The sequence below is a fragment of the Hypanus sabinus genome, unplaced genomic scaffold (assembly GCF_030144855.1).
Source record: "Hypanus sabinus isolate sHypSab1 unplaced genomic scaffold, sHypSab1.hap1 scaffold_1671, whole genome shotgun sequence".
In the NCBI taxonomy this organism is placed as follows: Eukaryota; Metazoa; Chordata; class Chondrichthyes; order Myliobatiformes; family Dasyatidae; genus Hypanus; species Hypanus sabinus.
The window spans coordinates 12,550-37,512 of NW_026779754.1; the positions used below are offsets into that span (position 1 = coordinate 12,550).

Sequence of the window (24,963 nt, forward strand, 5' to 3'; positions counted from 1 at the left end):
GTAACATATCCGGCCCGGGGGGGTTTATCAACCTTGATGTTTTTAAGAAGATCCAGCACTTCTTACTGAATCTCCACGTTGCCTGGCATACAGGGCTGCTCTATTTCGGCCTCACTCTGATAAAGATCCTTTTCACTTGTGAATACTGAAGCAAGGTATTAACTTAGGACTTCCCCAACCTCCTCCGCCTCCAGGCACATGTTGTCATATTTATCCTTTAGCCAATTGTATATCCAGCTGGTCAGCCCTCACTGCGTCGCACACCATCTTCTAGAGTGGTGTGCCTTCTCGGACATTGTTCACAGCCCTGTTAGTCTGTGTATGCTGCATCTGCTGTCGGTGCCAGGTCTTTCTTTCCAGATAAAGAGGCCCGATTACACTCCCGGTGTCTCACACCATCTGGCATCTCCCGCGCTCTTCTATATTCCAATCCCCCTATCGTCCCCCTCCCTTCCTTTATATCTGCTCCATTACTTCTCCGTCTCTCCCTACACCCCTGTCTTCCGTCTTCCAGATCGATATACAATCTGAGACCTGTTTAATTGAACGTTCATTATGCCTACCAATCTGCACAAATCAGTTAGGCAGATCTCCCTATGACCCACACCATTCCACAGAATAGCCTGTAAAGTGGAAGCATTAAACGCCTCATTGATTTCCCGGCATATCACATCTACCATCCTGTACTCATGAACCGCCCTGCTTCCACAACCAAAATACTGCACAGCACTGTGGACACAGCACACCACATCTCTGAAACCAACCTCCCCTTCATGAACTCCGTCGACACTTCCTGCTGACCCTGGAAAGCTATTAACAAAGCGGATGAGCTTAAAGCGTAGATCAGGACGTGGAGATATGATGCGGTGGCCATTACAGAAACTTGGAGGGAACAGGGACAAGAATGGTTTCTTTAGGTGCCGGGTTTTAGATGTTTCAATAAGGGCAGGACGGCAAAAGAGGTAGGGGCGTGGCAATCTTGATCAGAGATAGTGTCGCGGTTGAAGAAAAGGTGAATACAATGGAGGGATTTTCCACGGAGTCTCTGTGGTTGGAGGTTTGGAACAGGAAGGGGTCAATAACTTTACAGGGTGTTTTTATAGGGTGCTCAATGGTAACAGGAATATCGAAGAGCAGATAGGGAAACACACGCTGGAAAGGTTTAATAATAACAGAGATTTCATGATGGGAGATTATAATTTTTCAAATATCGATTGGCATCTCCCTATAGCAAGGGGATTAGTTGGAGCCGAGTATGTTAGGTGTGTTCAGGAAGGTTTCTTGAAACAACATGCATATAAGCCTAACATAAGAGAGGCTGTAATTGATTTGGTACTGAGTAATGAACCAGTTCAGATGTCAGATCTATCAGTGGGAGAGTATTTTGGAGATAATGATCACAATTCTATCTCCGTGACAATATCATTGGAGAGAGAGAGGAACAGACAAGTTAGAAACACTTTTAATTTGAGTAATGAGAATTATGATGCAATCAGGCAGGAAAATAAATGTTTAAATTGGAAACGTATGTTCTCGGGGAAAAGTACGCAAGACGTGGCAAATGTTTCTGGGATATTTGTGTGCAGTTCTGTACAAGTACGTTCGAATGAGACAGGGAGGTTATGGTAGGGTAAAGGAACCGTTGTGTACAGAGGCTGTAATAAATCTAATGAACACGAAAGAGAAAGCTTACGAAAGTTTCAGAGGGCTTGATGATGTTAGAGATCTAGAAGATTGTAAGGGTGATAGGAAGGAACTGCAAATTTACCTTTCAGCTTCCAAACTCTATCTCACGGTTGATGAAGGCAAATACACCGCACGTCTTGTTAACCACAGAGTCAACCTGCGCAGCTGCTTTGAGCGTCGTTAGGACCCCAAGATCCCTCTGATCTTCCGAACTGCAAAGAGTCTTACCATTAATACTGTATTCTGCCATCATATTTGACCTACCAAAATAAACCACTTCACACTTATGTGGGTTGAACTGCATCCGCCACTCCTCAGCCCAGTTATGCATCCTATCATTGTCCCGCTGTAACCATTGACATCCCTCCACCCTATCCACAACATTTCCAACCGTTGTGGCATTACAATAGACAATAGATAATATACAATATGTGCAGAAGTAGACCATTCGGCCCCTCGAGTCTGCACCGCCATTCTGAGATCATGGCTGATCATTCACTATCAATACCCAGTCCCTGCCTTGTCCCCATATTCCTTGATTCGCCTATCCATCAGATATCTATCTAACTCCTTCTTGGAAGCATCCAGAGAATTGACCTCCACCGTCTTCCGAGGCAGTGCATTCCACACCTCCACAACTCTCTGGGAGAAGAAGTTCTTCCTCAACTCTGTTTTAAATAAATGACCTCTTATTCTCAATCCATGCCTTCTGGTACTGGACTCTCCCAACATCTGGAACATATTTCCGGCCTCAATCCTATCAAATCCTTTAATTATCTTAAACGTTTCAATCAGACCCCCTCTCAATCTCCTCAATTCCAGTGTGCACAAGCCCAATCTCTCCAATCCTTCTGCGTAAGACAGCCCTGCCATCCCAGGAATCAACGCTGCACTTCCTCAATTGCCAGAATGTCCTTCCTTAAACCTGGAGACCATAACTGTACACAATATTCCAGGTGTGGTCTCAACAGGGCCCTGTTCAAATTCAAAAGGACATCCTTGCTCTTGTACTCAATTCCCCTTCCAATAAAGGCTAACATTCCATTTGCCCTCTTCACTGCCTGTTGCACTTGCTCATTCACCTTCATTGACTGATGAACTAGGACTCCTAGGTCTCTTTGCGTTTCTCCCTTACCTAACTCTACACCGTTCAGACAATAATCTGCCCTCTTGCTCCTGCTTCCAAAGTGGATAATTTCACATTTATTCACATTGAATGACATCTGCCAAGTATCTGCCCAATCACCCAGCTTATCCAAGTCTCCCTGTATTCTCCTAACGTCCTCTTCACGTGTCACACTGCCACCAGATTAGTATCGTCAGCAAACTTGCTGATAGAGTTTTCAATGCCCTCATCTAACTCGTTGACATAAATCGTAAAGAGCTGTGGTCCCAGTACAGAGCCCTCTGGTACCCAACTAGTCACCTCCGAGAAACACACATTCACTGCTACCCTTTGCTTTCTATCTGCCAACCAGTTTTCTATCCATGTTGAAACCCTGTCCCCAATGCCATGAGCTCTGATTTTACTCACCAGTCTCCTATGCGGCACCTTATCGAATGCCTTCTGAAAATCTAGGTACACAACATCCACTGGCTTACCCTCGTCTAACATCCTTGTTACACCCTCAAAAAACTCCAACAGATTAGCCAAGCATGATTTACCCTTGGGAAATCCATGCTGGCTCGGCCTAATCCTATTTCTGCCATCTAGATGTGCCACTATTTCGTCCTTAATAATGGACTCAAGCATCTTCCCCACGACTGACGTTAGGCTAACAGGGCGATTGTTCTCCGTTTTCTCCTTCCCTCCCTTCTTGAAAAGTGGGAAAACATTAGCCACTCTCCAATCTTCAGGAACTGATCCTGAATCTAAGGAACATTGGAAAATGATTACCAATGCATCCGCAATTTCCTGAGCCACCTCTTTTCGAACCCTCGGATGCAGACCATCTGGACCCGGGGATTTATTAACCTTCAGTCCCACCAGTCTACTCATCACAGTTTCTTTCCTAATGTCAATCTGTCTCAATTCCTCTGATAACTTATGACCCTGGCCCATCCATACATCTGGGAGATTGCTTGTGTCCTCCCTGGTGAAGACAGATCTAAAGTACACTTTAAATTCTGCTGCCATTTCCCTGTTTCCCTTAACAATTTCTCCCAATTCATTCTTCAAGGGGCCAACATTGTTCTTAACTATCTTCTTTCTCTTCACATAGCTAAAAAAGCTTTTGCTATCCGCTTTTATATTCCTGGCAAGACTGAGCTCATACCTGATTTTTTCTCTCCGTATTGCTTTTTTAGTTAAGATCTGCTGTTCCTTAAAACTTTCCCAATCATCTGTATTCCCACTCATCTTAGCCCTGTCATATTTATTTTTCTTTAATGCTATACTATCTCTGACTTCCTTTTTCAACCACTGTGGCCCATTCCCCCTCTTTAAATGCTTCCTTCTCATTGGAATGAACTTCTTTTGCATCTTTTGTATTATCCCCAAGAATATCTGCCACTGCTGATCCACTGTCTTTCCTGCCTGGGCATCCGCCCATTTAACATTGGCCAGCTCTTCCGTCGTAGTTCCGTAGTCTCCTTTATTTAATTGCAACAATGACACCTCTGATCTGCCCTTATCCCTCTCAAATTGTAGATAAAATCTTATCATGTTATGATCACTTCTTCCTAATGGTTCCTTTACTTCACGATCACTTATCAAATCCTGTTCATTACACATCACCAATTCCAAAATAGCCTCGTTCCTGGTTGGCTCAAGCACAAGCTGTTGCAAAAATACATCCCTTAGACACTCCACAAACTCCCTATCCTGGGGTCCAGCACCTACCTGATTCTCCTAGTTCACATGCATGTTGAAATCTCCCATAACGACTGCATTACCTTTAGTACATGCCAATGTTAACTCCCTAATCAACTTGTACACAATATCCACGCTACTGTTTGGGGGCCTGTACACAACACCCATGAGGGTCTTTTTACCCTAACTGTTCCTCAGCTCAATCCACACAGACTCTACTTCCCCTGTTCCCAAGTCACCTCTTGCTAAGGACTGAATCTCATTCCTCACCAACCCCACCCCCTCTTCCCATATTTCTGTCTCTTCGATAGCACTTATACCCTGGTACACTCAATTCCCAGGCCTGATCCCCTTGCAGCCATGTCTCCGTTATCCCATCAATATCGTAGTTCCCCATTTTCATCTGAGCTTCAAGCTCATCTGTCTTATTTCTGACACTACGCGCATTCAAGTATAGAATTCTTAGCCCATTCCTCCTCTCTTTGCTTAAAACACTGTCTATTGTACCTAACCCAGCTCCTTGAACTTCCATCGGGCTATTTGCACCTTGAATTTTGATGACCTTCTCAATATCACCCAAACCTTCTACACATTTAACCCCAGGCTCCTTCTGACCAACCCTCTGTAGGTGTAACTTTTCCAACACGTGTTTTGTCTCACCTTTCTCCTTTATACAATTAATATTTGGGAAATGTGTATTCCCCACCTGTCCCCTATCCTTCATCATATCATCTTCTCTCGCAATCTGGATCCCTGCCCCCTGCACATCTAGTTTAACCCCCCCCCCCCCCCCCCGAGCAGCACTGGCAAACATTCCTGCAAGAATGTTAGTACCCCTCCAGTTCAGATGTAGACCGTCCCTTCGAAACCGATCCCAATGTCCCTGGAGCAAAGACCAATTATCCAAAAACCTGAACCCTTCCTTCCTGCACCATGCTCTCAGCCTCGTATGAATGTGTATAACCATACTATTCTTCGCCTCACTCGCACGTGGCACAAGTAACAATCCCGAGATTGTCACCCTGGAGGTCCTGCCCTTCAGCTTCACTCCTAACTCCCTGAACTCTCTAAGCAGGACCCCCTCACTCACCTTACCGACATCGTTGGTCCCTACCTGGACCAATACATCTGGGTTCATGCCCTCGTTCTCAAGAATAGCCTGCATTAGAATAATTTCCAACCCGTTCCTCCCCTTCCTCATCCAGGTCATTTATAAAAATCACGCAGAGTAAGAAACCGAGGACAGCTCTCTGAGGCACTCAACTGGTGACCGACCAATGCAGAATGTGAGCTGTCTACAACCGCTCTTTGCCTTTTCTAGATTCACAGAGTAAACTCCCCTTGCTTAACACGCCTCCTTACTTTCTCAGTAAGCCTTGCATGGAGTACCTTGTTAAATGCCTTGCTGAATCCAAAGACAATGCGTTTAGTTATATCCTCAAAATTTCAGTCAGGCTCGTAAGGAACGACCTGCCCTTGCAAAAACCATGTTGACTACACCTAACCATATTATACCGCTTCCAAATGTTCATAAATCCAGTCTCTCAGGATCTTCTCCATCAACCTACACACCACTGAGGTAATATTCGCTGGTCAACAATTTCCTGGCCTATTTCTACTCACTTTCCTAAGTAAAGGAACAGCATCCACAACCCTCTAATCATCGGGAAACTTTCCTGTCCACATTGATGATCTAGAGATCATCGCCAGAGGGTCACCGATCTCCTCCCTCGCCTCCCACAGTAGCCTGGGGTATATCTCTTCCGATCCCGGCGCCATATCCAACTTGATGTTTTACAAAAGCTCCAGCACATCCTCTTTCTTAATATCGACATGCTCAAACTTTTCAGTCTGCTGCAAGTCATCACTACTATCACAAAGATCTTTTTTCTCAGTGAATACTAAAGAAAAGTACTGATTAAGTGCGTCTGCTATTTCCTCCGTTTCCGTACCACCTTTCCCACTGTCACGCTTGATAGATCCTAGTCTTTTACGTCTTATCCTCATGCTCTTCACATACTTGTTGTAATGCCTGGGGGTTTCCTTAATCCTGTCCGCCAATAACTTCTTATGGCCTATTCCATCTCCCCTCATTTCCATTTTAATTTCCTTCCCGTTAACCTTATAATTTTCTAGAGCTCTAACATTTACTTAGGTCTCTGAAACTTTTGTAAGCTTTTCTTTCCTTCTTGAATAGATTTATTACAACATTTGTACACCACGGTTTCTGTACCTTACCCTACCCTACAGGAGAAGCAGCTTGACGCAGGTTGCGCGGATGTGACCGTCCGGGAGGCTGGGAATCCCCCGTACTTCCCACATCTGACACGCAGTATAGAATACCGGCCTCACAGACACACGGTCTGTTCTATTCCTCACAGGTAGCTTACCTAACCTCGACCCGTTATCGTCGAAGCCCGAATTAACCAAAGCCCTATCGCTTTGTCTCAGATCACTCCTTTGATAACCGCTCCTTTGTTGACCGCTCCGCGAGGCAGCGTCTCCCTCTTGTGGCTGAACATTCCCGGCTATCCAACTCATGATTGGTACTCCAGTTACAGCCACTTACAGGCCACGTTCAATGGCCTCCCGCTCTCGAATCCCCCTTTTTTAAATAACCCTCGCAGAGCTTCGAGAAATTCCGCTTCAGGAAGTGCTGTTGCCGCCGCCGATAGCAAAGTACATTTCCTCCTTTAATCTCTCTCTCTCTCTCTCTCTCATTCTCCCTTAGACGGGCTGAACTCCACCTACTCATTTCTGAAACTTCCGGAAGACGAATATCTCGTGGAAGAGTATGAAGATCCTCCCATTGCCTCGGGACCCGCCGAAATGTCAGTGACTGCACAGGCAGGTCAGAGTTCACAATAATGACGTCACTGTAAAAGTGGTCACGAGCTTTGCGCACAAGTGTTCAAGTTTTATGTATCTGCTTCGATCAGTTCCTCTGGCAGATCTTTCCACAGACGGACCACTGTCCGGGTAAAATAAAAAGTTGTCACTCTTGCACCCACTTAATGCTATCACGTTTGGTCCACGATTATCCAAGCCTAGAGAAAAATGATTATGTTTATTCACCTTGACTATGCCACATGTGGTTATACACAACTCCGTAAGGTCACCTCTGTGCTCCGAGGTAGAAAGTCTCCGTAATTCATTCACTCAAGTCCCTGCAATGTCCTCGCAAATCTCCTGTGTACTGTCTCCAGCTCAGTGACATCTTATCTAAAGGAGGACGCCAGCAAGGGAACACTTTACTCCAAGGGTGGTTTCACTGACGTTTTGTACAGTTCCAGCGTGCCCTCCCTACATTTGTATTCATCTAACCATCTGATGAAGGGCGGTACGACAGATATTTTCTTCAACGCCCTGTCTACCTATGACTGCACTTTCCAGGAACCGTGTATATGTACCCCTAGATCCCCAAGTTCTACAACATTCCCCTGGTTTCCTGTCTACCTGTGACTCCACATTCAGTGAACCGTGTCCCTGTACCACTGGGTCGCTCTGCTCTACAACACAACCCCAGGGTCCCCGTCTACCCGTGACTCCACTTTCAGAGAACCTAGTATCTTTAGCCCTGGGTCCCTCTGCTCTGTAATATTTCCGAAGGCTTCTCACGTTGATCGTGTAGGTTAGAACATAGCACATAGAAAAAAAATATATGCCCTTCCACACACAAAGTTCTGCTGAAAATGTCCCTACTTTAGAAATCACTAGGCTTGCACGTAACCCTCCAGTTTGCTAAGCTCAATGTACCTATCTTAAACTCTCTTGAAATACCCTATCGTATCCGCATCCACCACCGGTGCAGGCAGCCCATCTCACGCACTTACCACTCTTTGAGTAAAAAGCTTACCCTGACATCTCCTCTGTACCTAATCACCAGCAGCTTAATCCTGTGTCCTCTTGTGGCAGCCATTTCAGCCCCGGGGAAAAGCATCTGACTATCCACAATAACAATGCCTCTCATCATCTTGTACACCTCTATCAGGTCACCTCCAATCCTCCCTCACTCCAAGGAGAAAAGGCCCATTTCACTCAACTTATTCTTATAAGGCATGCTCCCTAATCCAGGCAACATCATTGTAAATCTCTTCTGTATCATTTCTATAGCTTCCACATCCTTCCTGTAGTGAGGCGACCACAACTGAGCACAGTACTCCAAGTAGGGTCTGACCAGGGTCCTTTTAGCTGCAACATTACCTTTCGGTTCCTTAACTGAATTCCACGATTGATGACAGCCAATACACCATACGCCTTCTTAACCAAAGAGTCAACCTGCCCCGTTGCTTTGAGCGACCGATGGATTCGGACCCCCAGATCCCTCTGATCCTCCACACTGCTAAGAGTGTTACCATTAATACTATATTCTGCCATTATATCTGACCTACCAAAATGAACCGCAACCACTTCACACATATCTGGGTTGATCTCTAACATTACCAACCTCTCTAAACTTTTTGTAAGTTTTTTTTTTCTTCTTGACTTGAATTATTACAGTCTTTGTACACTACAGTTCCTGTACCCTACCATAACTTCATTGTCTCATTGTAACGTACTTATACAGAAATCCACACAAATAACATCATTTCTTCTATACTTTTCCCTGAGAACATCTGTTTCCAGTTTAAGCTTCCAGTTTTCTGCCTGATAGCCTTATAATTCCCCTTACTCCAATTAAACGGTTTTCCAACCTGACTTTTCCTATCTATCTCCAATGATATTGTAAAAGAGATAGAATTATGATCACTATCTCCAAACTGCTCTCCCACTGAGAGATCTCACACCTGACCAGGTTCATTTCCGAATACCAAATCAAGTACAGACTCTCCTCTTCTCGGCTTGTGCCACATAATGTGGCAGGAAACCTTCCTTGACACAAGTTCTACGCTGTTGTTTGTCTTCCTGAAGTACCATAGCTCAAACTACATTGCATATCTCAAAATAAAATGATAGCCTTATAATTCCCCTTACTCCAATTAAACGGTTTTCCAACCTGACTTTTCCTATCTATCTGCAATGATATTGTAAAAGAGATAGAATTATGATCACTATCTCAAAACTGCTCTCCCACTGAGAGATCTCACACCTGACCAGGTTCATTTCCGAATACCAAATCAAGTACAGACTCTCCTCTTCTAGGCTTGTGCCACATATTGTGGCAGGAAACCTTCCTTGACACAAGTTCTACGCTGTTGTTTGTCTTCCTGAACTACCATAGCTCAAACTAAATTGCAAATGCTGCTGTTCGGCCACATCCCGGACTAATCGAGATCCCGCTATAAGAGATAACTACCTTCACTGCTTAAAACGCCAGCAAAGTTAATGCCATATGCTAGTCTACATACCGTGTATTTTATAATCTGCTTTTAATGGCAGATGTAGTTGACAAAGATCACTGGTCCCACCACCGACCATCCGTGAACACCGCTAGTGACGGGCCTCTGGTCTGAGAAATGAACTGCTACCCTAAACCTTGTCTCCTATCGCCGAGTCAATCGTATACGTAATCAGCCATCCCTCCCGGACCGACACGCAATCTCCTAGAACGGTATACCATCTTTGGCTTTTTAAAAAATCTATGTGCATTAAATCCAGCACATCTACCTGATCAGTCCTCCGCAATAAAATTAGTCAAACAAGAACTCCTTGGATTCCACGCCATGTCCCGACCAATCTACCATCCGAGACCTTGTTGACAGCTTTGTTCAAGCCTCTGAATGGTACATCTACTACCAATTCCTGGTCTGTCCTTCACAGTCAAATCTGCCCCAGAAATCTATTTGGGTCACAAGCCAACATCCCCCTAATCTCTTTTACTCTCCCTATCTTTCACTCTACAGCCCAGTCTCACCACTCCATTCCTTCTCGGTCTCTCTCTGCATTCCTCTCTCTCTCATCTTCAAGAGTGATCTGCCATCTGGGATCTTGATACGGGACATGTCAAGCGTGCATTATGTCTATCAATCCGATCATCTCAATCCTTCAAACCCCTCTGGGTCCCCACACCATTACACAGAGTAGTCTACCAAGTGAAAAAAAAATACAGTTTTATTTTCTTCCCTGTTCACCATGTCTACTACCCTGTTCTCATGAAACGTCCTGGTTCCTCACTAAAAATATAAAAACTGCTCCGGCCATGACCGCAAGAAACTGCAGAGCGTCGTGCAAAGAGCTGAGCTCAGTTCCGAAACCGGCCACCCCTCCATGAACTCTTTCTACACACACTGCTGCTCAGATAAAGCACCCAGAGTCATCAAAGGTCACCGGTACATTCTGTCTTCTGCACCCTCCCATCGGAGGGAAAATGGGAAATCATGTATCATGGGGTTCAAGGACTGTTTCTGCACGACAGTAATCAGACTACTGAACGGACCCCAAATACGATAAGATGTACTCTTGACCTCAAATCTAGATCTTCGTGGCTCTTAAACCTTATAGTCTGACGGCATTGCAATTTCTCTGTAATTTTGATACTTTATTCTGCGTTCTGTGACTGAGTAACCTTGTTCTACAATGAAGTGACCTTATCTGTGGCTGTGGGTGGGATCTGTCCTCTCTGTGATGTATATGTGGATTACTTCTAATTATCAGGATAGACAGGGTCTGAAAACCAACAGTCAACATGGATTTGTGCGTGGAAGTTCATGTTTGACAAATCATATTGAATTTTTTGGAAATGTTACTAGGAAAGTTGACAAGGGTCAAGCAGTGGAAGTTGTCTATATGGACTTCAGTAAGGCCCTGTCATGGTTCCGCACGGAAAGTTAGTTGGGAAGGTTTAATCGTTAGGTATTAATATTGAAGTCGTAAAATGGATTCAACAGTGGCTGAATGGGAGATGTCACAGAGTAGTGGTGGATAACTGTTTGTCAGGTTGGAGGCCGGTGACCAGTAGTGTGAGTCAGGCATCTGTACTGGGTCCAATGTTGTTCGTCGTATACATTAATGATCTAGATGGTGGGGTGGTAATTTGGATCAGTAAGTATGCAGATGATTCTAAGGCAGGTGGCGTTGTGGATATCGAAGGAGGTTTTCAAAGCTTTCAGAGAGGATTATGTCAGTCGGAAGAGTGGGCTGAACGGTGGCGGATGGAGTTCAATGCTGATGAGTGTGAGGTGCTACATTTTGGTAGGAATAATCAAAATAGGACATACACGATACGTGGTAAGTCATAGAGGAATGCAGTAGAATATAGTTATCTCGGAATAATGGTGCATATTTCCTTGAAAGTGGAATCTCATGAGGATAGGTTGGTGAAGAATGCTTTTTTTGTATGCTGGCCATTATAAATCAGACCATTGAGTATAGGAGTGGCGATGTAATGTTAAAATTGTACAAGGCATTGGTGAGACCATTTTTCCAGTATTGTGTACAGCTCTGGTCAACGAACTATAGGAAAGATGTCAACAATATAGAGAGCGTACAAATGAGATTCACGAGAATGATACCTGGGTTTCAGCACCCAATTTACAAAGAAAGTTTGAACAACTTCGGGTTTTATTCAATGGAGCGTAGAAGGTTGAGAATGAACTTGATAGATGTATTTAAAATTATCAGGGGGATAGACAGAGTTGACGTGGATAGATTTTTTTTTATTAAGAATAGGGGAGATTTCCACAAGAGAGCATGAGTTGAGAGTTAATGTCTAAAAATTTTAGGGTGGACCTCTTTACATAGAGTTTGGTAGCCGTGTGGAACGAGCATCCAATATACGTGGTGGAGGCACGTTCGATATTGTCATTTAATAAAAATGGACAGGTATATGGACAGGAAAGGACTGGAGCGATATGGGCGGAGTGCAGGCCGGTAGGATCTGGTGGGAGTAAGCATTCGGCACGGACTAGAAGGGCCGAGTTGGCCTATTTCCCTACTGGAATTGTTATATGATTATATGTAAATTGCAGTCAATTAGATAATCAGATAGTAATATATAAACGATCTGGATGGGAATGTAGATGGGTGGTTTGGTATGTTTGTAGATGATACGTTGATGGGTGTTGTGTTCGTTTAGAGGACCTGCGAAGAATTCCGCGGGACATGGATCAGTTTCTGATATGGGATGGAGGAATGGCAGATGGTGTTTAACCCGGACAAACGTAAAATGTTGCACCTTGGTAGGCGAAATGCTCAGAGATAACACAAGATCATAAGAGTTACAGAGGGTATCATTCCCAAATGTGAAATGTCTGACACCAGAGGGAATGCATCCCGGACAGCATTGCCGGCCGAGGGGCCTGTTCCTCTGCTGTACTGGCTGGTCTACGATGCAGGATGTTGGAAACACACAAAGCCTTGTTAAATCTCCAGGTTCTCACAGGTCTTGGCCACAGACATTAGAGGTCCCGTGGGTAGCACCACCAGTCACGGACGGCCGCCGGCCTCTGGGTTCTGTGGACAAGCCAGTACGGCGACTTAATTCCCAATTCACTGTGAATCCCGGCCATCACAATCTTGTGAATGGATCTCCAATGAGAGAGACTTTGTCAAAGGCCCGTCTGCAGTCAAATCTTTATCTCTCCATTGAACCGCGTGATCAACCCGAGATCCCTTTCCCTGTCGACAGTTAAAATTTATTTTGTTTTTTTTTTATTATAGAGAAACAGTGCAGAATCGGCTCTTCCGGCCATTCAGGCCGCGTTGCCCAACAATACTCCGAACTATTCCTTTTTAATGACAGTTATATTTACAATAAACAATTAACCGAAAAACCGATATGTCTTTGTGCTACGGGAGGATCGCAGATCGCCCGGAGGAAATCCACTGGCTCATGGGGAGTATTGGAAACTCCTTGCAGGCAGTGACGGGAACTGAACCAGGGTCGCTGGTACTGTAAAGCGCTGCGCTAACCATCACGTGTCCGTGCTGCCCTTCTCCTTGTCAGCAGCTGCAAAACAAAGAAACACAATGGAGTCCACGAAAGCACCACAACATCTTCATCCCCAGAAGACAGTCATTTATATCTCATGCGTGAAAAATGAACAAAGCGGTCAAACAGTGATACAGATAGGAAAAATAATAAACCCGTGACACACTCTCTTTCCACTCTTTCCCACCCCTCTCTCTCGCTCCATTATCTCTTCCCCCCTCTCTCCCACTTTTCTAAATTGTCATTTCGCCTCTCTTCCCCACTTTTTCTCTGTCTCTCTCGCACATCCCACTCCCCATTCACACCGAAAATCGCTTCCACTTCTCACGCGGCCACATCCTAGGTTTTCTCTCCCCCGTTGTTTCCCGTTTTCCGGCCCATCGGTCCTCTCACACCATCCCCTGAATTCTCCTTCTGTTTCTCTGAATCGTCTCTCTGCAGGTCCGCATAAAGAGCAGACGAACGAGAACATTGGAAATAGACCGGACCGTAAGATCTGTCTACTCTGCCTGGTTACGTTCGTACTCTTCGCGACAGTGGTCGGGCTCTCGATCCATGGTGAGTCGAACGGACTCCGGTTGGAGTCAGACCGTAAGCTGGGAGTGTGGAATAAAACATGACTGTAAAACTCTGAATCCAGACGGCCAATTCCCCGTGCATCCCATGTATTCCCATAGTCTGGAAAAGCCTCCCCTGAGGGCTCAGTCAAACACCCACATTTTCAACTTAAACGATGACATTCGGGAGACGTGATTAAGTTTCTGGAATCAGAGAGACGCTGGTCAGCCCTGGGAAGTCAAGCTATTTGGAATCTCAGCGATGAGGCTCAATGTAACTGAGATTGAGAGAGGGAGGGGTGTTGGTGGTGGAAGGAGAGACCGCGTCTGGTGGGTGGAAGAGAGTCCCAGTGGGCGACATGGCTGCATTCACCAACACACTGAAAGAGAACATGGGGAATAGATCGCACCGTAGGATCTGCCAACTCTGCCTAGTTACTTCCGCCATTACCGTGATTGTTGACGGGCTCTCGACCCAAGGTGAGCCGAACGGGCTCCAAATGTAAATAAATTGTTATTGTACAGCACCACAGTGACATCGACACGCCCTGGAAAGTGACACTGAGACACCAGTCTCTGTGACACCAACACGCATCTCACCCTGACCCGTCCAGCTCCGCACCGTGACAAAGACTCACACGTCACTGGAACACCCCTCACCGAGACGATTGCGCCCCTCAACATAACACAGATGCACCGCTCACTGACGCAATTACCTTCACCTCACCCTGACACAGGCAGACACCTGAGCGTGATACCGGCTCCGAAATTCACAGCGAAACCTCAGTGACATCGACGCACACCTTGGCGTGACACTGTCACACCTACCGTAGCCATGACATGCCGCTCACCGTGACACAGACACATCCCTCTCTGTGCGACCAGTGCACCCCAAACCATGTCACAGGTACTCTAACCACAGTGACACCCCCACGCCCCTCACTCTGAGATTTCCCTCGCAGTGACATCGAGAAACACTTCATTATGAACCACCTCAACTCTCGACAGTGCCCCTAAACACCTATCACAGTGACACCGACACTTTCATCAGAGCAACTCGGACATGTCCCCCATGATACTGACGCAGACCCCCATTGGAAAATCAACAAAATCTTCACCGGGACATTGATATACCCCTCAGCTTGCCACAGACACGACCCTCAAAATGGTGCCGAATCCTCTCACTGTGCCACCAGCACATCCTTCACTGTGACACCCTTCACCGTGACACTGACACAACACTCTCGGAGACTCGTTCGGTAGCGTGACGCTGACTCACGTGTCACTGTAAAGGCTAAACATCCTTCACCATCTCTCGCAGTGTCACAGATTCGTCAGTCTCAGATCACATCCGACAGAAATTACCATGAGTTAAACTCAACCCTTCAATCCAAGATATCCGAGAATACCCACCTGAATTTCTCCCGGAGAACATGTCTGAAAAATCTCTCTGCGCTCAACTCTAATCTATCCGATCTTAACCGAATGCACAGCGATCTCCGTCACAAGTTCACGGAGATGGAAACGAAGTACAGATCTGCCAACGAAACCAAGGCTCGAATCTGTGAATTGTTGACCAGCAGAAGAGGTGAGGCATCATCCCCCTCTTTCACCCGCTCCTCATCACAGGGCAGGCATGGAGAGAGGAAGCGTCACTCTGTGATTGACATCGGGAGTGTGTGAAGAGATGGTATGGAGGGTGATTCACTCTGTGTTTGACCCGGTGAGTGTGTGACGCGTCTGTCTGGAAGAAGTTGTATTCTGTCACTGAACCCAGGAGAGTGTGGCGGGATGTTGTAGAGGTGGATTCACTCTGGGTCTGACCTCGGGATTGTGAGACGTAACATTAAAATTTTATTCTATGTCTGACTCCGTGAATCTCTGATGGGACCGTATGGATCCAGCTTCACTCTGTGTCTGACAGAGGGATTGTATGTTGGGACAGTGCCCAGAGAGATTCACCCCATGTCTAACCTCTGAAGTGTGTTATAGCACCGTGGAGAGAGAGTTTCACTCTGAATCTGGGAGAGTGTGACGAGACGGTGCAGCGTGGGCTTCACTCTGTGCCTGAATCCGGGAGTGAGTTATGGGACGTTGTAGAAGGGGTCTCACTCAGTTTCTGATCCCGGGAGTGTGTGATGAGACGTTGCGGAAGGTGCTTGGATAAAAAAAAATGACTTAAAGGAAGAAAGCAGAGTGTAGTTGTGAAAGGGAAGTATTCTTCCTGGAGGTCGGTTACTAGTGGAGTGCCGCAGGGATCTGACCTTGGACACTTGCTGTTCGTGAATATAATAAATAAATGACCTGGAAGTAGAGGTGGAAAGAAGGGTGAGTAACTTTGTGGAGGACACAAAGATTGGAGAAGTTTTGGATGGAACTGCAGGTTGTCGAAGGTTACAAGAGGATACAGACAGGCTGCAGAGATGTACATAAAAATGGCAGATGGAGTTCAATCCGGACAAGAGTGAGGTGATGCATTTTAGAAGGACAAACCAGAAGACAGAGTACAGGATTAATGGTCAGTTACTTAAGATTGTGGGTGAACAAAGGGGCCTTGGCTTTGAAATTCATACATCCCTCAAGGTCGCTGCGCAGGTTGATACGGTAATTAAGCCGATGGGATGCTAGGCTTCATTAACAGGGGGATGGAGTTCAAGAGTAGAGAGGTCATGTTGCAACTCTACAAATCTCTGGTGAGACTACACTTAGGGTATATAGTGTTCAATTCTGGGCACCTCATTATAGGAAGGATATGGAAGCTATGGACAGGGTGCAGAGGAGATTTACCAGGATGTTGCCTGGATTGGAGGACAAGTCACATGAAGCAAGGTTAGCAGAGCTGGGACTTTTCTCTTTGGAGCGTAGAAGAATGAGAGCGGACTTGATAGAGGTCTATAAGATTATAAGAGGCATAGATAGGCTCGTTAGTCTGGACCTGTTTCCCAGGGCACCAGCAGAAAAAAAAAACACCAGAGGCATAGGTACAAAATTAAGGGAGGGATGTTTTGGGGAGACATCAGGGGTAAGTTTTTTTACACAGAGGGTTGTGATTGCCTGCAATAACTTGCCAGGGATGGTGGTGGTGGCTAAATCGTTAGGGGTATTTAAGAGCCTATTGGACAGGCACATGGATGAAAGTAAAATGGAGGGTTATGGGGTAGTGTTGGTTTAGTACATTTTTAAGAGTTATATGGGCAGCACAACATGGAGGGCTGAAGGGCCTGTACTGTGCTGTAGTGTTCTATGGCTTTATGGTTCTATGGAGAAACACGGTGAAACTGACACCGGGGGAGTGTGACTGGACGGCGTGCAGGAAATTTCACTACACGTCTTAACGCTGGAATGTGTGATGAGGCCATGCCGGAAGAGATTCACAGGCGGTGCGTGACGGGACTTTGTGTGATGGGGCGGTGTGGAGGGAGATTCACTCTGTGTCTGACCACGGGAGTGTGTGATGGGACGGTGTGGAGGGAGATTCACTCTGTGTCTGACCCCGGGAGACTGTGATGGGACGGTGTGGAGGGAGATTCACTCTGTGTCTGATCCCGGGAGTGGGTGATGGGACGGTGTGGAGGGAGATTCACTCTGTGTCTGACCCCGGGAGTGTGTGATGGGACGGTGTGGAGGGAGATTCACTCAGTGTCTGATCCCGGGAATGTGTCGTTGGACGGTGCGGTGGGAAATTCACTCTGTGTCTGACCCCAGGAAAGTGTCATTGGACGGTGCGGAGGGAGATTCACTCTGTGTCTGACCACGAGAGTGTCTGATGTGAAAGTGTAGTGTGGATAACGCGGCGCTTCTGAGGCAGGAGGTCAAGCGTGGGAATAAACGGAGACATATACCGAGAGGCAGTTACATCCAAGGTGGACACAGGTAACTGGTTGACAGCCGGGAAGGGGAAAGCGTTTCAGGAGCCAGTGCAGTGGTCAACCTCATCAGCAGCCGGTATAACACTTCAGATGCAGTCGGGCATACGGACTAATAGAGGGAGGTCCCAGTGGTCGGCTGTTTGGAGTGGGTCTGCCTCCTGACTCAGAAGGCAAGGGGGGAAAGAAGAGACACGCTGCGGTGAGAGGGGATTAGTGAGTTTTGGGAAAGGACAGGAGGTTCGCCGTGCCAGAATGTGATTCCCGGATGGTATGTTGTCTCCCGCTTGCCAGGGTCCGGGATATCTCAAACCGAGTCCTCAACACTCCTAAGTGCGAGGGTCAGAAGTCACACGTCTGTTTACTGAGGAGGTGTGATTAAATTCATTCTGTAATTTGTGAGGGAGAAGCGACACTCGCATATATCAGTATCAAAATGGAATAATGGGACTGACAGAGGCATCAAAGATGTGCTTTCCCATGTAGACAGGAGGTGGGGACTGGATGGGATGACCGTAGTCTGAAATTTCTGGTAATTTTACACAATGAACAGGACACATACGCCCCAAAGAAGAAGGGGTTCTCACATGATAAGAGTAGAAATCCGTGGCTGACAAAGGAAATTAAGGATTGCAGTTAAGCAGAGGAAAGCTCATGTAAAATGGCAAAAGTGAGTAGGAAATAGATGACTTGAAAGCATTTAAAATCAAACTAAAGGCAATGAGAAAGGCTGTGAAATTTAAAAAAAAACTGGAATATAACTGGAATATGATCGCAAGCTAGCCAATAATATAAAGCAGGACACTATAAGTTTTTTTTTAATTTCAGTTTATCGGCACCCGTTGTTCTAGTGAGACTATGGACTTGGGCCTGGGAAGGATTCCAGGGCGCAGGCCTGGGCAGGAGTGTATGGGAGACCGGCAGTTGCCCAGGCTGCAGGTCTCCCCTCTCCACGCCACCGATGTTGTCCAAGGGAAGGGCACTAGGACCCATGCAGCTTGGCACCGGTGTCATCGCAGTGCAATGTGTGGTTAATTCCCATTCTCAAGGACACAACACGCTGCTTCAGCTCGAACCAGTGACCTTCAGAATTTCAGCCTCTGTCTGGCCGTGTTAGTGTGTGATCGGACGGTGTGCAGGGAGCGTAAATCTGTGTCTCACCCCGTGCGTGTCTGATGGGACTGTGTGTTCGACACAGTTGCTTGTGATGAGAAGCTACTGCGGGAAGGAGGGAGGGTGGGTGAATGTCTTTGGTGTTGGGGGGGGGGGGTGTCATTATATGTGTGTCTGACACCGGGAACGGTGACGCGTGCCTGGATGATGTTCCGCTCTGTGTCAGATATCTCTGTGATAGGACGGTGCGGAGGGAACTTCTCTCGTTCACAGACCCAAATGATGTCACCGGGTGGAAGGAGCATCATACTATGGATGACCACGGGAGTGTGCGACGGGATGAAGCAGAGAATGTTACATTTCCTATCTGACCACGGGAGGTTGGGGTAGTGTGGAGGAAGGGTCACTCTGTGTTTGACCCAAGGAGTGTGTGATGAGAAGGTGTGGAGGGAGATTCACTCTGTTTCTGAACACGGGAATGTGAGATGGGACGGTGTGGTGGGAGATTCACTCTCTGTCAGACCCCAGTAGTGTGTGTTGGAACGATGTGGAGGGAGATTCACTCTGTGTCTGACCCCGGGAGTGTGTGATGGGACGGTGCGGAGGGATATTCACTCTGAGTCTGTCCCCCGGCGTGTGTGATGGGACGGTGCGGAGGAACATTCGCTCTATGTCTGGCCGGAGGAACATTCGCTCTATGTCTAGCCGGAGGAACATTCGCTCTATGTCTGGCCGGAGGAACATTCGCTCTGTGTCTGGCCGGAGGACTGTGTATTGGACGGTGTGAAAGCAGCGACACCTGCTGTCTGAATCTGGGATGGGACGTTGAGGAGGGAGGTTGACTGTCTCTGATCCCAGTCGGTGCAATGGCGGTTATGGAGGGAGATTCACTGTTGATTTTGTTCCTGATTTGCAGTGCAAGCGTGTCCTCAGGACTGGATCGAAAATGAAGGTCGGTGTTATTTCGTATCCACCTTGGAGAAAGCTTATGATGTGGCCAGGGAACATTGTTCAAACTTTGATGCAAGGCTCCTCGAAATAAATTCAAACCAGGAAGAGGTATGTGATTCCCGGGGTCAAACATAGATTGAATCATTCCACACCGTCCCATCACACACTCCCGCGATAGACAGAGTGTGGAACTCCCTCCAGAATCAGAATCAGGTTTGTTATCACCGGCACGTGACGTGAAATTTGTTAACTTAGAATCAGCAATTCAATGTCATGCACAACTTGGCAGAGAGAGAGAAAATAACAATAAGTGAAATAAAACATAATAAAGATAAACAAGTAAATCAAACACGAACATTGAATAGATGATTTAAAATGTTAAAGAAAACAGAAATAGTCTACATTATAAGAAGTGAGGTAGTGTGCAAAGTTTCCTGTCCATTCAGGAATGGGATAGCAGAGGAGAAGAAGCTGTTCCTGAATCACTGTGTGTGCCTTCAGGCTTCTGATTCTCCTACCTGAGGGTGACGGTGCGAAACGGGCAAGCCCTGGGTGCTGGAGGTCTTTAATAATGGACGCTGCCTTTCTGAAACATTGCTATCTGGAGCTTTCCTGGGTACATTGCAGACTACTGCACAAGATGGAGATGACTAGATTTACAAACTTCCACAGCTTCTTTTGGTCCTGTGCAGTAGCCCCTCCATACCAGGCAATGATGCAACTCTCCACGCTGCAACTAGCGACGTTTTTTCAGTGTGACCGAATGAAGTCTCTCCACGCCGTCCCGTCACACACTCACGAGGTCAGACACAGAGTGAATCTCCCTCCACACCGTCCCATCTCACACTCCCGGGGTCAGACTCGGAGTGAATCTCCCTCCACGCCGTCCCGTCACACACTCCCGGGGTCAGACACAGAGAGAACCTCCCTCCAAACCGTCCCATCACACACTCCCGGGGTCAGACACAGAGTGAATCTCCCTCCACACCGTCCCATCACACACTCCCGGGGTCAGACACAGAGAGAATCACCCTCCACACCATCCCATCTCACACTCCCGGGGTCAGACACAGAGAGAACCTCCCTCCAAACCGTCCCATCACACACTTCCGGGGACAGTCACAGAGTGAAGCTCACTCCACACTCCCGAGCTCAGACGCTGTTTGATTCCCTCTCTATACCGCCCCTTCACATGAATATACATTGTGAGAGTCTTGTTCTAAACATTAACCGAAGGGATTTAACTTCACAGAAGTTTGTTTCCAGTGCTGTCTCCCGATACGTATTATACTGGATTGGAAAATGCGCAGACAGGTGAGGTTTGGTCTGTTGCAGCTCTGTGGTGCGGGAGTGGGTCAGTGGGATTAGTTTGGAGACTGAAACGAGGTCGTGGGGAGAGATTCAGGCAGTGGGATTAGTTTGAGTTCTGACTCAGGTCTGGGGGAGAGAGTGAGTCAGTGAGATCAGTTTGGAGAAAGAATCAGGGTTGTGGGGAGAGTGGAACTGTGGGATTAGTTTGTTCACTGACACAGGTTTGGCGGGTGAGAGTGGTGCTACGGAATTAATTTGGGAGCTGATTCGGGATTGTAGGGGAGAGCGATGTAGTGGGACTCGTACGGCAATGGGCCCGGGGCTGAGGGGAGAGCGCGGTATCATAGAATGTGTTCGGAGTCTGACAAGGGACTGTGGGGAGATCGCAGATTAGTGGGATTAGTTTGGCGACGGTTTGTCAGCTGGATCTGTTTTGACTCTGTTCAAATTGTCAAAAACTCTTTGTCAGGAATGTGGCCTCTGATCTTATGTACGAGTTGAATTATGGATCGCCCACCTGCCGTAAGTGCGAATCGCAAGGATGGAGTTACAGTTCCAGTTACAGTTGCAAACGTAATTACAGATTCATCTGCGAGAAGTCGGCACCGTTTTACCCGGATATTCATGAAGAGATCCGAGGTCTCTGTCAACACCCCGTGGGGCCGACTTCACTCAAATGACTTCACCCCACTTCTCCGCATTCACTCTACCACACCCTATCTCCCCCAACCATTCATTCTCACCCACACTCTCTTCCACTCCTTCCTACCCCAGTCTCCTCCTCTACTCGCATTCTACTCCACTCTCCCGCTCCCCACCGAGACCACTCCTCTCCAAACTGCCCCGAACTACCCCACTCACTCCATTTACTCCTCCTTCCTACTCACTCCTCTTCTCACTCTGCCCTTCTTCTCACCAACTCAGTTCGCTTCTCCACATCTCTCTCTCTCTCTCTTACCCCATTCCCTCCCTCTCTCCTCACCGTTTTCTCCACCCACTCTCACCTCAATTCTGTGCTTACGAGCTTTCGATACCCCAACACACGGTAAAACAAAACTGTGCACATTCACCCTATCTGTGCCTCCCCTGGCTTTATACCTACGCTCCAAAGAACAAAGTCCCATCCTGCTTGACTTCCCACCATAACTCAGACCCGCGAGAACCGGAAACATCCTCGTTAATCTCCCTCTACACTCTTTCCAGCTCAGTGCCATCTTTCCTACAGCTGGGAGACAAGAACTGAACACCGGACTCCAAGCGCGGACTCACCGACCTTTTCTGCGACTACAACGTCACTTCAGTGCGGTGCAACGATGTAAAATTAACGTAAAACGGGGAAGTTAATAAATATTGCAAAAAAGGTGATTACCGAGGGAGTGTTTAAGTATTTAGGGAGCGTTGTCAATCTGACGGCGGAGGGGAAGCAACTGCTTGTAAATTATTGAGTTTACAGGCGCCTGTACCCCCTCCCCGATGGTACCGATGAGCACAGGGCATTTCCCGGCTGGAGAGGGTCCTCGCTGATGGATGTGGTCTTCCCGAGGCATTCCTTCTTGAACATGTCCTCGATGGAGGGGAGGTTTGTGCCCGTGATGGGGTTGCTGAGCCTAGTACCCTCTGCAGCCTCTGGCCACCCTCTGCGTTGCAGCATCCACACCAGGCGGCGATGCGACAAGTCAGAACGCTCTCCACAGTACATCCAGAGAAATTAGCGAGTCTTCAATGACAAACCAAATCCCCTCAAACTCCTAAAGCTCCAATACGTTTTGTAACGAGAGATATAACCATAAAACTATATAAAATTACAGCAGGGAAGCAGGCCATCTCGGCCCTTCTAGTCCGTGCCGAACGCTTACACACAGGTAGTCCCACAGAACTGCATTCAGCCCATAACCCTCCATTTCTTTCTAATCCATAAACCTATCCATTTTTTTTAATGACAATATCGAACTTCCCTCTACCATTTCTACTGGAAGCTCCTTCCACACAGCTACCACTCTTTCAGTATAGAAATTCCCCCTCGTGTTACCCCTAAACCTTTGCCCCTTTACTTCAAACTCATGTCCTCTTGTTTGAACCTCCCCTACTCTCAATAGAAAAAAAAAGCCTATCCACGTCAACTCTATATAATCCCCTCATAATTTTAAATAAGTTCCCACTCAACATTCTACACTCCAAAGAGTAAAAGCCTAACTTGTTCAACCTTTCTCTGTACCATAGCTGCTGAAACTGAGGAAAAATTCTTGTAAATCTCCTGTGTGCTTTTTCTATTTGTTGACATTCTTCCTATAATTCGGTGACCAGAACTGTACACAATACTCCAAATTTAACGTCACCAATGCCGTGTACAATTCTAATGTTACATCCTAACTGCTATTCTCAATGCTATGATATATAAAGGCAAGCATCCCAAAAGTCTTCCTCACCACCCTATCCTCACGATATTCCACCTTCAGGGAACTATGCACCATTATTTCTACATCACTCAGTTCTACTGCATACCTCAATGCCCTACCATTTCCCCTGTACATCCTATTTTGATCAGTCCTACCAAAACGTAACACCCCACACTTATCAGCATTATACTTAATGTGCTATCTTTCATCCCTCTCTTGCAACTGGCTTCAATCCCTCTGCAAGCTTTGAAAACCTTCCTCATAGTCCACTGCACATCCTAACTTTGTATCATCAGCAAATGTGCTGATCAAATTTGCCACATTATCATCCAGATCATTGATATAGATGTCAAATAACAATAGACCCAGCACTGATCCCTGTGGCACACCAGTAGTCACAGGACCCCACTCAGAGAAGCAATCCTCAACTACAACTCTCTGACTTCTCCCATTTAGCCAATGTCTAATCCAACTTACTTCCTCTCCATGTATACCTAGCGACTTCCTAACTAACCTCCCATGCGGCACCTTGTCAAAAGCCTTACTGAAGTCCTTGTATAGAACATCCACTGCATTCCCTTCATCCACTTTCATGGTAACTTCCTCCAAAAACTCCAATAGAATGGTTAAACATGACCTACCACGCACAAAGCCATGCTGACTGTTTCTGATATATCCTGTCTATCCAAATACTTATAGATCCTATCTGTTAGTATTCCTTCCAATAATTTACCTACTACCGATGTCAAACTTACCGGCCTATAATTTCCCGGGTTACTGTTTGAGCCTTTTTTTAAACAACAGAACTACATGAGCTATCCTCCAGTCCTCTAGCACCTGACCCGTGGATATCGACATTTTAAATATTTCTGCCAGGGCACCGCAATTTCAACACTAGTCTCACTCAAGGTCCGAGGGGATTTATCTACTCTGATTTGCCTCAAGACAGCAAACACCTCCTCCTAATTAATCTGTATAAACTTCCTGTTACAGACACAGAGTGCAGCTTCCTCCTCCCCGTCAAATTACACACTCCCGGTTCTGACTTTAGCTTCATTTCTTCCCTTCACAATCACACCATCAAACTCTATCCGAGTGGACTGTTGGCTGGCCTGTAATGTAGCTCCATGAGCATGGTCATGCATGGCTCATTCCTCATTCTGTCCTGACGCCCCTCAGCCTTTGCTGCCCCGGAGCAAAGAAGCAAAAAAATTCTGACCTCTGCTTATAGATTGTGCTCTCGATTCGCGCCAGCATCCTAGTGAATCCCTTCTGTATCCTCTCCAAAGACACCCACACTCGTCCTGTAACGGGGCGACCAAAAATGAATTAGGGAACTCGGAAACGTCAAGCCCAGTCCCAAATCCTATCTATTTTGTCGGTCTGTTCCTCGGCACCCCAA

The 24,963-nt window shown here is 46.7% G+C and overlaps 1 protein-coding gene across 1 annotated transcript in view; it reads left to right on the top strand.

Annotated features, from left to right (window-relative positions):
* LOC132387265 (oxidized low-density lipoprotein receptor 1-like) overlaps window positions 1–22,495 on the top strand; it is a 34,751-nt gene extending 12,256 nt beyond the window's left edge. The window contains exons 3-9 of the mRNA XM_059959615.1: window positions 7,230–7,349; window positions 13,809–13,925; window positions 15,246–15,512; window positions 19,820–19,962; window positions 21,107–21,168; window positions 21,635–21,738; window positions 22,369–22,495. Coding sequence (XP_059815598.1) covers window positions 7,328–7,349; window positions 13,809–13,925; window positions 15,246–15,512; window positions 19,820–19,962; window positions 21,107–21,168; window positions 21,635–21,738; window positions 22,369–22,484 — 831 coding nt within the window. The 5' untranslated portion in view covers window positions 7,230–7,327 and the 3' untranslated portion in view covers window positions 22,485–22,495. The remainder of the gene's footprint in view (window positions 1–7,229; window positions 7,350–13,808; window positions 13,926–15,245; window positions 15,513–19,819; window positions 19,963–21,106; window positions 21,169–21,634; window positions 21,739–22,368) is intronic.
* Window positions 22,496–24,963: the final 2,468 nt, after the last annotated feature.